Raw genomic sequence first — 13,836 nt, forward strand, 5'->3', positions numbered from 1 at the left:
ATCGTCCTATTTTCATCCAATCCAATGTACCAAACCGTAAGATACCGTTTGGTATCATGGATGAGATGTACGATAGATGAATAAAAATATGATGAGATGTGGATAAACAAGATATATATATGAATAATATGTTGTTTTGTATGTTTTTTATTTTCTAGGATTATTGTGTTTATTTTCTTAATCACCATTGTCAATTTCACACAATTTCACTTACATAAAACTCATCATTCACTAATACCATAGGTTAAAGAGGTATTTGTCATCAAACCTACATCTAATGTTATACTGAGCCATAAAATTAATGAGAAAAACATGGAATGAATAAAAATTTGTGTCTCGTCCCACTAATCTCATGTGCCAAAGGCTACCTAATAGTATTAATTAGTACGTACGTAGGCGTAGGTGGCGGGAGAAGGTACAAAATTGATCACGCCTCTCGATCGTTGCATCCATATATAAATATACTCCAGCATTTGTATCTCAGCAATTGTACAAATTTTCTTTCTCCTAATTAGAAAAATCAAGAAATGGCTGCCCGGGCTTTGCTGCTGCCCAAGGATAGTGATTATTACGTTGAAGGCTGCCCGGGATGTGAGGTTGATCGCCGGAAGCATGCACAGCGTGGGCTGCCCGTTAAGCAAGTTCTCACTGTCTGGATTGTTGTGCTTGCCACCGGTAACCAAATCGGATTGATTCCGACCTTTTTTTTTTTTAATTTGTAGTTTTGGTTAATTTGTTTTCAATTTATACCTCACGATGTTTAATTTGATTGTAAACCATTCAGACTGTAATTTGTATGTTTTTGCATCTTCCGACTGTATGTACTGAAATAACATGGCCGGATATATATATTTTTAGTATCATTCCATTTTCTATCCTTAAATTGATCATTTTCACGTTTTGTTTGTTTCTGCTAATTTACAGCTCTGACGATATCATCGCTATTCCCTTTCCTATATTTCATGGTAAGAAGTTAAATCTCGAAGACTTACTTTTCATTAAGTGTTTTACTACCTCTTTCCTGTAGTAATAGTTGAGATGTAGATTGATTGATTTTCTATTGTTTCCTTTGTGTTGAATTAAATCTCTTCTTTGCACCATATACAATTTATTATTTATGTGGATTAATTACCACCTCATGTTAACAATCTCTAACAATAAATTAAGTTTTAAGTGTTACTAATTGTTTCTAACACAAGATCCATAACGAACGAATCTTGACTTTGCTTCCATCACACTTCATCCTAAAAACATGGAACGATTTTGGAGAAGTTCTATTACTTTTTCTATTTCATATTCACAACACCTTTGCTGATCATCTCAAACTAGCTAGTAATGCTAAATCTTAACTAATCTTATACCAAGTTGCCACTGCTTTTATCTTTGATGTATTAAGCTCTTATGTTTGTACTCCTGTTAATAATGGGGCTCTTAAGGCATGTTTTGTTGGAAAATTTGTTACCAGCTCAGAAAATAGATTGCTAACAAAGATTATTAATTCTTTATTCAAACATGATTAATGACACTAAAGACAAGTGGAAACTGTTAGAAATTGACTTGAACCTAACTCACCTCAAAAGCTAGCTTAAGAGGTGAGGTTTGCCCTTGTTCATATAAAGAGGTCCACGTTATTTAGCCAACCTATGTGGGACATAAATCAATACACCAACACACCCCTCTCACGCCCAAGAATGAAACGACTGGAGCATGGATATATTAATGGGTGGCCAACTATGGAACGAGTGAGACCAACTATGGGCCGTCCAACACATAACGGGAACCCGGGCTTTGATACCATGTTAGAAATTGACTTGGACCTAACTCACCTCAAAAGCTAGCTCAAGAGGTGAGGTTTGCCCTTGTTCATATAAAGAGGTCCAGGTTATTTAGCCAATCTATGTGTGACATAAATCAATACACCAACATGGTATCAGAGACTGAGTTCCACCGTTATGTGTTGGACGACCCATAGTTGGCCTCACCCGTCCCATAGTTGGCCACCCGTTAATATCTCCACGCTCTAGTCGTTTCATTCCTGGGCGTGAGAGGACTGTGTTGGTGTCTTAGCTTGTGTTCCAAATCGGTTGGCTAAATAACCTGGGAGCCCTTTATATAAACAAGGGCAATCCTCACCTCTTGAGCTAGCTTTTGAGGTGAGTTAGATCCTAGTCTCAATTTCTAACATCTTGGTGAAATACATACATATGGGATATTTTGACCATGAAATGGAATGACTCTCAGAAAAGTCTACTTTTGATCATGAGCAGTTGAGTTTTCTTGAGTCTCTTTCGCATCTACTTTCCTCAGAGTTTAAGTAATCTTTTACTGTCTTATTGTGTCCCTAAATGGCAAATTGCCAGGAGAAAGACACTTTGTACCGTAATGCGATTGGTTGGCTTGTGAATGCATGCTTGGGGATAGATTAATGTATCAGGGACAATCATCTATCCTTGGATAGAAGTTTTACTCCATTTCCTGATTAAAAATTTATCCATCAATACAAAAAATTTATATGCGCACAATATCTGCAGGCTCTATTCAGTATATTTGTACTATTTTAACCACACACCGAAACGAAATTTGCGGCCATTTAGATGACATCATATACTTTCACCTATAGGCTTATATAACGTTCAGAATAGTTATGTTGTAGTGTAAATTTAATCCAATATTTTCTATCATTGCCATTCAGAAAAGAAAATAATTTACAAAAAGTAGCTTTTTAAGTTAAACCATTGAATTTTTTATATTCCTTTGTTTTTTTTAATCATCTAATGTATTGAAAGGCTTCTGACTTCTTCCTTTGTGAATTGCAAATTGAACTTTTGTTGTAGGTTAGAGATTTCCACATTGCAAAAACAGAAGAAGATATTGGCTTTTATGCTGGGTTTGTAGGTAGGGTGATTTATGTTCTCTGTTTAATAAATGACACATTTTGATGGACGATTGATTATTGTGCTCCAATCTCAATATTTTCTCATGCAGGGTGCTCATTTATGCTTGGAAGAGCCCTGACATCAGTCTTTTGGGGAACCATTGCCGATAGATATGGTCGGAAGCCTGTGATAATCATAGGCTGTGCCATGGTGTGAGTCAACATGTTTGTTTGTCTTTCCTGCTTCTGCATATATATTTCTGATATTGGATGTCTAGAATTGATCGGTTATTTATTTAATTACAGTGTAGTTTTCAACACTCTATTTGGACTCAGTGTGAACTTTTGGATGGCCATCACAACAAGGTTTCTCCTTGGGAGTTTGAATGGTGTACTTGGACCAATAAAGGTATTCACTATCTTATAATAATGCTTACTGGTGCAGATTCATCATGTTTGTGCCAATTTTTTCCCTTCTAGTTAGTTTTATGTGGATTTTATGGTTCTGACTTTGATTTTGCCCAACCATGTCCATGACCAGGCATATGCATGTGAAATGGTTCGTGAAGAACACCAATCTTTAGGACTATCAGCGGTAAGCAGCCATTATATCAGTCTTATTTTATAACACTGTATTTATTATGTATTGTTTGATCACTGACAATGTTGGTGTCTTTCTCTAAAGGACAGAATACAGGGGAAGTAGGAATATGTAAGAAATTTTATAAGGGGACACACATTTGAGAAATACATGTGTGAACTAAAATTATCCTTATAACTTCATGGATTCTCTATATTCAACACCGAGATTGCAATGGAAAAGGAAATAGTAATCCATGCTAACAGATCCAACTAGTATCTAGGACAAACAATTATCTTTCTTAATTTGTTTATGTTGGAGCCAACCAAAATGGTTCCTATTTCACTATTTGACTACAACATAGTAGCGTAGGCACGGATCAGGGGACAATTTAGTTAGGGGGCTTGGGCAATTGTATTGTTATGTTTTTGGTCTACAAATTAATTTCTATTTATACAATAAATCTTAAATAAAATATAAATGAAAAATTAGTTTTTTTTTTTTTTGGATTTAACCCCAAGATGCCTGTGATGTTACAACCCTGCCTCTAGGAGTGCTGCAATCACCTTAACGAGGGTATCGAATTTGTCGTCAGGGATGTGGTATACTGTAGGAACTGTTTTAATGTAATTTTTTCTTCGAAATTTATTTCCTTTCCTTTTAGGTTAGCACATCATGGGGCATAGGATTGATTATTGGACCAGCTTTGGGAGGCTTCTTCGCTCAGGTACTGTTTAAAGATATGGCTCAACTCTTGGATCATATGCCCATAAAAATGTTGATCGTCTGTCCAACTCATTTTTTCTGCCTATTATTCTTTGATCCTTGGTAGACATTTAGTGTACGTATTCCAAAATAAGGATAATGTTTTACAAATCGGAAACTATTCTCTTCCACTTGTCTTTTAATTTATTTATTGAATCTACCAATTAATAATTCATCAGAATTTGTTCTAGTACATAGAAGAAAGTTTAATTTTTTCAACGACTGTTGAAACAACGTGTTTAAGATGAAAGTACCTAGCTATCAAACATATAATTTTCTATACAGCTTCGGAATTGTTTTTTGACTTTGAGATAGTAATTTGACATGCCTAACTTCAATCACAATCTGTATTTATATTTACCATCTTAGTTGTGAAGTTGTCTAGCTCATTACAGAGTGGGAATAAAAAACTGAAAAATAAGTATGTTCTAATTCAAAAATATCATTATTTCGTTTATTAGTTGCTGCTAATCATCTTAATTTTAATGCTTCTGCCAGCCGGCTGATAAATTTCCTGGAATATTTGCTACAGATTCGTTCTTTGGAAGGTACCCTTTTTAGTTTTTCCTACCTCTTTGGCACAACTTTGTATAAATTTTGGCACGTTGCAAATGACAATACTGTGCAGATTTCCATACTTCTTACCCTGCCTGATAATTTCAAGCTTCGCATTTGTTGTGACTATCGGATGTTTCTGGCTCCCGGTTAGTTTTTTAGAACTTATTTTTTTTGGATGGGCAAGCTCTCTGCTTCTGTTATATTTCCCAATTTTCTTTCGTAAGATGTATATATTCATCACTCTTCAATATAAATATGACACCAAGTAAAGGTTGAAATTTTCTAGCACTGTATAAACTAAAGATATTAATAAAATATATACGAGTTTCTTTGAATATGATCATACTGATTCAGTCATCTGGTTGTGTAAAATAATGGACTATTGCGGCCTAGAAGCAATCACGTTATCAACAAACTGTTTAAATAATGACGAAAAAGGAACACTCTAAAATTGACATTATATTAAAAAAAATACTTGTTCAAGCATATCATGTAAAAGAGATAATGTTGTCATAAATTATTTCATGAAACAAGTGAGAAATACTATAAAAAAATTTCCATAAATTATTTCGTGAAACAACGTTCTGAGGCACTATGAAATTGAAGTTGGGGACTTGAGGTTGGCAACACTCATGTAATAAATTATTTATTTTATGCATAAATTATTTTGCCAAAAATACCTTAATGAGAGTAGCCGAAAAGGTGCATTAATATTGAAATGAAGGATTTTGTTACTTTCCATGATATTTATATGAGGCTATTTTATCTATTCACAATCCAAAATTTGGTGTGTGCAATTCTTCATGTTCCATGATACCTGGCTCTAATTGTAAGTAATGCAGGAAACTATGCACTCACACAAGTCTGAGCAGATATCACCTCAAGTTTCGTATGATTCACTAGAGTCTGCATATAAAGGTTCTGGTGAAAAATTGAACATGCCAGATGGAAGGGCGATAACATCCAAAAAAAGCCTCATTAAGAACTGGCCGTTGATGTCATCAATCATTGTTTATTGTGTTTTTTCACTTCATGATATGGCTTACACAGAGGTACAAGTAATATCACTGCCAATTGCTAAATATTCATCGATAGATTGTATTATCATCCTACTTCGTGTTCCTGCTGAAATCTGGTTTTGTTCACCTTGTCTGTATGGTATTTATTTTAAGATTTGGATTTGGACCCAACTCCAACCCAAAAGCTAACTCATTTCTTAACTGGTATCAGAGTTCAGATCCAACATTATGTGTTGAACTATCCATAATTGGGTGTCCATAGATGGGTCACCCGTTAATCTCTCTAAGCTCCAGTTGTTTCATTCCTAGGCGTGTAGAGGTAGAGTGTCTAGGAGTTTCTTATATAGACAATCCTCCCCTTGAACTACCTTGGAGTTTATCATTTACATAGTTATAAAATATGATTTCAAGTCCAACTGATTGGAAATCTTAATCTAAACTCAAAGTTATTGCTTAATTGATAGACACTAGGAAGAAATTTAGAAATATTTTCGAATAATTTGCAAAAGGTTCATATCACCTCTCAGTTTGACCCTGTGCGCTTACTGTTTATCTTAAACAGATATTCTCGTTGTGGGCAGAGAGCCCTAGAAGACTTGGAGGCTTAGGTTATTCAACCGAGGATGTTGGATCAGTTCTTGCCATCTCAGGTTATTTTCTATCAATATTTTCTCTCTTCTCTATTTCTTTTTCTTTCACATTTTAGTATGAAGATTATCAAGAATGTTAACTAAAGGCATATCAGAAAGGAAAAACATATCGGAAGGAAAGATGTTATTTGTTGATAGAAACATGTGATGCAAGTCTCCAACATTTTATTGAACCAAATCTAAATGTGCTAATCCTATGTCTTGTTACGGATTGATCAAGTATACTAATATTATATTCACTAATTTGGAGAAGTTAGAATTTACCAGTCAAGCAAAATTTAACATTAAAGTTCTCCATCCTCTTAAATTGCTTCACATCACCTTCGCTAGGTTCCACGCGTCGAACATGAAATCTCGGAAACAACAAAAGTTTAGAAATTGCGAGAACAAAACAATAAGCTTGTTTCATACATTACTAAATCCAAATACATATATTGCTCTCTAATGACTTGCTCAAATTTCAGGTTTTGGCCTTTTAGTCTTTCAAACTTCTTTATATCCGATTGTGGAGAAATTAATAGGTACTATCATGATTTTCCGAGTTGCAGGGGTAAGCATTTGGAAATTTTTACAATATTATTCTCATATCGTATGGAAAATCAAAATTTTCACTGGTTCTATACTGACAACAGGTTATCTCAATACCTCTATTGACAAGTTATCACTATATAGCAATGCTTTCTGGGATCACATTGTCAATTCTGTTAAATTTCGCATCTTTGTTGAAGAATGTTCTATCAGTAAGTGGATTTTATCATGTTCGATTAATTTAGTTGCTATAATTTGAGAAGTGTTACTACTGCTATTTTATGAGCATGATTTTAATCAAACGAGCTTGAACATAGAGTCATACTTGTCACTTTCTCTTCATGTTTACTATAGCTGTAAAGAGGTTTCTCACAAATATAGTTGCTACTCGTATCCTCTGTATTCTTTTTTATTTTCAATATGTATATTTAATAATCAATTTTCATTTCCATCAGATATCGATCGTTACAGGGTTGTTTGTATTGCAAAATAGAGCTGTGGTATTTATTCGACCTTTAATCTCTTCAATGTCATGTATTTCATGTTTATTTACTCTTACACGGCTGAACAATTGTAAACTTGCTTCTATTTTTTCACCAAAATTACTACAGGATCAGGACCAAAGAGGAGCAGCAAATGGAATTGCCATGACCTTAATGTCACTTTTTAAAGCAATGGGTCCAGCAGGAGGAGGAATTATGTAAGTTACATTAATCATCACATTTAATCTTTCTACATTTAATAATTTTGTTGTTTCAACACATGTTGAATGTTGCAAAATTGGAAAACATATATCAATTTTTTTACAAGTGTGGATTGAAAGATATGGAGGATATCGTAAAAATCGATTATGATATTTCTTTTACATTGACTTGAATGTGTATCATTTATGGCCTCAAGAGCTTGAAATTGTTATTAATAATTATGATTTTAGGTTACATATTTATTTGTTGATTTTCAAAGATTTCTCTAATTTCATCGTAACTTGACTTTAGGTGCTATATGCTTTTGAGAGCTTGTTGATTGCATTTTGAGTTTGGCATTTAGCTTTCAACTGCTTGGCATTTCAATCAAGTTGATTGCAGATTCAACTTGGAAAAATAGAATATGAGAAAATTTCTTGCTTATGGTTTATCTAATCACCGACCATAGGTAACATTCGAATAGAGATTGGGATTCATTTTATTTTGTGTCAAAATCATATAAATGATTATCCTACACGAGGATAGATCGAGGACTAATAGAAAGAGTGAATCAAGACCAGGTGATCAAAACATTTTTCCAGATTATGAAATTAATGTTACATGAGATATTTATTGGTTGTGTTGATAAACATGGTTGAATTTATTTTTTTATTGATTACAGAGTATTGCATCGAAACCATAAAAACTATATAGAATTTTATGTTGTAACAATATTGAAGATATTATCAGGATTTTCTGATGTGATACTATATTTAATCATAGAATTGGTGAAAGATCGTGCAAACATAACCGAGCATTTACGTGGTCGTGTAGCATCCTTGGATAAACTCTATCATTGCATGCTGAACAGATGTTTTGTTTGGGTTTTACACAAATACTCCAAAATTTGGCATTTTTTCCCCTTCTAAATAGAGCTTTTTGTATGAATTTCTGCAGATTCTCTTGGGCACAAAAGCGCCTCCATGCTGACTTCCTTCCAGGTATGTCATATCATGTTAATTGTGGGTGGATCTTTTGCATTTATTTCCTTCTTGTTTCTTATAACCACGAGTTAATTTTTTTTTTTTGGTCTTAGTGTAATTTTATATCAATATTTTTACTTCACTCCACATTATCTTATCCATGCTTATCATGGATCTGTTATATTTCTACTCAACGCGAGCATTATCAAATGCAGGTGACCTTATGGTATTCTTCATCCTTAACCTAATCGAGGCGATTGGAGTTTTGCTTACATTCAAGCCATTTTTAGCAGTGCAATGATTCATTGAATAAATATTGGGATGTACTTCAATTGATTTAATTTCAACCATTGGAAAATGTTAAAATTCCCGTGCTATGATTAATTATAATAGTGCATTTCATACAAACCAGAAAATTTCACGTGTGATGCACGTAATAATTCTTGATTAAACAAAATTAGTTAATCCATTAAATGAAATGGCAATTGCACAATTTAATAAATCATGTTAATCACCAATTATATGTCACTAACTTTGAACAAACATGTTTTGAATTGTATTCTCTCTAGATTTATAATTTGTCATTATTTACTTGTTGTTGTGAAAAAGAAAAAATTTATGGTAAAAAGTAAAAATTTCAAAACTCAAAATATATCAAACTCTACACTTTATAATATTTTTCTCTCAACTCAATTGTATTTTTCATTATAAATGAAGACCTATTTATAGATTCACATTTGAGATTAGTCCTAAAATTAATACATCATCATCTACATCATCACACACTAATTTTTCATATTTTACAACTCAATATTCAACATTCAACTTAAATAATAATAATAATAATAACATATTTTCAACACTCCCCCTTGTGATGATGATCGTGATATGATGATTGTCTTTATTACGTGTTTTTGTACTGTCTCGTTAAAACCTTACTAGGAAAAACATAGTGGGATAAAAAGCATAGCAAGGAAAAAAGAGTGCAGCCACGTAAATTTCCCTCATGTTAACATGAGTGATTCTTCACATATTCCGTAGATTGCGCATCCCAATGTTATATATATGTTTTCTGAATATTGTCGTAGGAAGTGCCTTTGTGAAGAGATCTGATGAGTTCTCACTTGATTGAATGCAACAGATATCAATATCTTTGTTATTTTCAAGTTCTTGAGTGTAGGCAAAGAACTTTGGGAGGATATGTTTGGTTCTGTCACTTTTGATGTATCCTTCTTTCATTTGAGCAATACATGCATCATTATCTTCATACAGCGTTACAGGCTTCTTGTCTACTGATAATCCACAAGAAATTTGGATATGTTGTGTCATTGATTTTAGCCAAACACATTCACGGCTTGCTTCATGTAGCGCAATAATCTCAACATGATTTGATGAAGTTGTTACGAGTGTTTGTTTCTGTGAATGCCAAGAAATTGCAGTGCCTCCACGAGTAAATACATATCCGGTTTGGGAACGTGCCTTATGTGGATCAGATAAATATCCAGCATCAGCATAACCAATGATACTATGATTGGTGTCTTTTGAGTACAAAAGTCCCAAATCTGTCGTTCCTCGTAGATAACAGAATATATGTTTAATTCCGTTCGAGTGCCTCTTTGTGGATATGAACTGAATCTTGCCAATAAATTTACAGCAAAAGATATATCAGGTCTAGTGCAATTTGCAAGATACATAAGGGCACCAATGACACTTAGATATGGTACTTCTGGACCAAGAATAACTTCATCATCTTCACATGGACGGAATAAATTCTTTTCTATGTTTAATGATATTACAACCATTGGAGTACTTAATGGATTTGATTTATTCATATTAAAACGTTTAAGGATCTTTTCTGTATAATTTGCCTGGTGAACAAAAATTTCACATTCTTTTTGTTCGATTTGCAAACCCAGACAGTACTTGGTTTTTTCAAGATCCTTCATTTCGAATTCTTCCTTCAAGTACATCATAACTTCTTGAATTTCTTTATTCGTTCCAATGATATTTAAATCATCAACATATACAACAATAATTACACATCCAGATGTTGTTTTCTTGATGAAAACACAAGGGCATATTGGATCATTTACATATCCCTTTTTCATCAAGTGCTCACTTAGCCGATTATACCACATTCGGCCGGATTGCTTTAACCCATATAATGATCTTTGCAATTTTACAGAATAAAATTCTCTGGGTTTTGAACTTTGTGCTTCAGGCATCTTAAATCCTTCAGGGATTTTCATGTATATATCACTATCAAGTGATCCGTATAAGTAAGCTGTAACAATATCCATAAGACACATTTCCAAATTTTCAGACACAGCCAAACTAATAAAATATCAAAACGTAATTGCATCCATAACAGGAGAATACGTTTTTTCATAATCAATTCCAGGCCTTTGAGAAAAACCTTGTGCAACAAGTCTAGCTTTATATCTTGCTATTTCATTTTTCTCATTTCGCTTTCGAATAAAAACTCATTTGTATCCAACAGGTTTTACACTTTAGGTGTGAGGACTATAGGTCCAAAAACATTACGTTTATTTAGTGAATCCAATTCAACTTGGATGACATCTTTCCATTTGGCTCAATCATGACGAGTTTTACATTCACCAAAAGATTTTGGTTTATGATCCTCATTTTCATTTATGATGTCGCATGCCACATTATAATAAAATATCTCATCAATATCTTCTATATCTTTTCGGTTCTATATTTTTCCAGTATTAATATAATTGATAGAGATTTCACGATTCTCGTCAGTTTGTGGTTCTGACAGAATATTTTCATCATCAGGTGTTTCTTTTGGAACACGATTTTCTATTTTATGATCATCGTGTTTCTCTATGCCTTTTCTTTTCCGAGGATTTTTTTCCTTGGAACCGACTGACCTTCCACGCTTCAAGCGTTTTATGACATCATGAGTGTCTTCAATTTGTTTCTTCGGAATTTCAATTCGAGCAGGGGCATTTACAGCATGTATATATGATTTTGTTACCCCTTTTGTGTCTGCAAATGCATCTGACATTTGATTTGCAATTTTTTGCAAGTGCATAATTTGCTGTACATCTTTCTCACATTGTTTGGTCCTTGGATCCAAATGTAACAATGATGGTACATACCATGTGATTTCTTTTTTGATGTGTTTCTTTTCTCCCCCTAACATTGGGAGATTTCTTCATTAAAATGACAATCAACAAAGCGTGCTGTAAACACATTGCATGTCTGAGGCTCAAGATATCGAATGATTGATGGACTATCATAACCGATATAAATACCGATTTTTCTTTGAGGACCCATTTTTGATCGTTGAGGTGGTGCAATATGTACATATACACCATACATCCAAAAATTATCAGATGAGAAATGTTTGGTTCTTTACCAAATGCAAGCTGCAATGGGGAGAATTTATGATATGCACTTGGTCTTATGCGAATTAATGCCGCAGCATGTAAAATTGCATGTCCACATATAGAAACAGGGAGTTTTGTTCTCATAATCATTGGTCTAGCAATCAGTTGTAGACGTTTAATCAATGATTCAGCTAATCCATTCTGTGTATGAACATGAGCAACATGATGTTCAACAGTAATTTCCATTGACATACAATAGTCATTGAAAGTTTGGGAAGTAAATTCTCCAGCATTATCAACTCTTATTTTTTTGATTGTATAATCGGGAAATTGATTCCGAAATTTTATTATTTGAGCTATTAATCTTGCAAATGCCACATTCCGAGTTGACAACATGTGACCATCTGCTAGAGGCATCGATCAATACCATAAAATATCGAAATGGTCCACATAGTGGATGAATTGGCCCACAAATATCACCCTGAATGCGTTCAAGAAATATGGGTGATTCTGTTTGGATTTTAGCTGGCGATGGTCTTATAATATGTTTTCCAAGAGAACATGCTTTACATTGAAATTTATTATTCTGAAAGATCTTCTAGTCTTTCAATGGATGACCATGCGTATTTTCAATAATTTTTCACATCATTATTAAACCAGGATGTCCCAATCGATCATGTCAATTTTTTAATATTGAAGAACTATTAACCACCATATTTGATTCGATTGGACTTATATGTGTATAATGCAATCCATTAGGAAGCATTGATAATTTTTCAACCACATATTTATTTCCTGATTTATATGTGGTAAGACACATATATTTCTGATTTCAATCAGTTATCATCTCAGTATCATATCCATGAGAATATATGTCATTAAAAATCAACAAATTTCTTTTCGTTTGTGGTGAATATAAAGCATCATTTATCAGAAATTTTGTACCATTTGGTAACAAAAATTGTGCTTTACCACAACCTTCAATCAAGTCTACAGGACCTGATATTGTATTCACCATTGTTTTTGTTGGTTTTATTTCCAAGAAATATCTTTCATCTCGCAGAATAGTGTGCGTTGTACCACTATCCTGTATGCAAATTTCCATGATATTTTTTTCGTGTTTGCTTATAGCATTTTCCATATCAAACTTCACAAAAATGCAATAAAGAAAAATTAAGTACAATACAAATGCAAAATATAACATGCTTTATAATACAAGAATGCATAAAAAATAAAAATTTGTTACAATTTAGTCCCACCAATCTTTTAATCAATGTCTTCGAAATCATTCAAAAAATCTGCAGCATTGAAACTAGTTGAACCAATTAAATTGTCACTATTTTCAACAAAATTGGTCTCTTTTCCTTTCCCCTTTGTCGATTCTTTATAGAGCTTACATAGGTGCTCAGGGGTTCGACAAATATGTGGCCAATGTCCTGGAGTGCCACATCTATAACAAACACTCTCAGATCTTTTTGAGTGATTTTCATTTTCACTCGTATTTTCATGCTGCCTTTTTGGTGGGTGGTTCGTGACGTTCTTTTGAGATGAGTTATTGAAGTAACTATCTCGATTATTTTCATATCCACGACCGCAACCACGACCGCGATCATTTTTACGTCCACGCCCACGTCCTCGTCCACGACCAAAATCTGGTCTATGCCTTTGATTTTGGTTTTTATTTTTAATTACGACATTTGCTTCTGGAAATGCCATTGATCCAGTGGGTCGGGATTGATGATTTCTCACTAACAATTCGTTGTTCTTTTCCGCCACAAGAAGACATGCGATGAGTTCAGAATATCTCGAAAATCCACGCACTCTATACTGTTGTTG

General features: G+C 33.6%; 1 protein-coding gene across 1 annotated transcript; it reads left to right on the forward strand.

Moving 5' to 3' along the window:
* Positions 1-477: 477 nt before the first annotated feature.
* On the forward strand, positions 478-9,047 carry LOC140878726 (protein ZINC INDUCED FACILITATOR-LIKE 1-like). The gene is made up of 17 exons (XM_073282340.1): positions 478-675; positions 925-965; positions 2,835-2,895; positions 2,986-3,088; positions 3,182-3,284; positions 3,417-3,470; positions 4,120-4,182; positions 4,719-4,768; positions 4,849-4,924; positions 5,621-5,830; positions 6,360-6,447; positions 6,912-6,997; positions 7,080-7,187; positions 7,431-7,475; positions 7,587-7,675; positions 8,616-8,659; positions 8,857-9,047. The coding sequence occupies exons 1-17, from the start codon at positions 528-530 to the stop codon at positions 8,940-8,942; spliced, it is 1,455 nt and encodes a 484-aa protein (XP_073138441.1). The 5' UTR covers positions 478-527; the 3' UTR covers positions 8,943-9,047.
* Positions 9,048-13,836: the final 4,789 nt, after the last annotated feature.

The sequence above is a fragment of the Henckelia pumila genome, chromosome 2, assembly GCF_033568475.1.
Source record: "Henckelia pumila isolate YLH828 chromosome 2, ASM3356847v2, whole genome shotgun sequence".
Lineage (NCBI taxonomy): Eukaryota > Viridiplantae > Streptophyta > Magnoliopsida > Lamiales > Gesneriaceae > Henckelia > Henckelia pumila.

What these genes read in the sequence shown, in the direction of transcription:
- LOC140878726 (XM_073282340.1), top strand. Translation starts at nt 528, where the DNA reads ATGGCTGCCCGGGCTTTGCTGCTGCCCAAGGATAGTGATTATTACGTT. An exon ending in GTGTACTTGGACCAATAAAG is followed by an intron (nt 3,285 to 3,416) that starts GTATTCACTATC and finishes GTCCATGACCAG; the next exon opens with GCATATGCATGTGAAATGGT. An exon ending in TGGGAGGCTTCTTCGCTCAG is followed by an intron (nt 4,183 to 4,718) that starts GTACTGTTTAAA and finishes TGCTTCTGCCAG; the next exon opens with CCGGCTGATAAATTTCCTGG.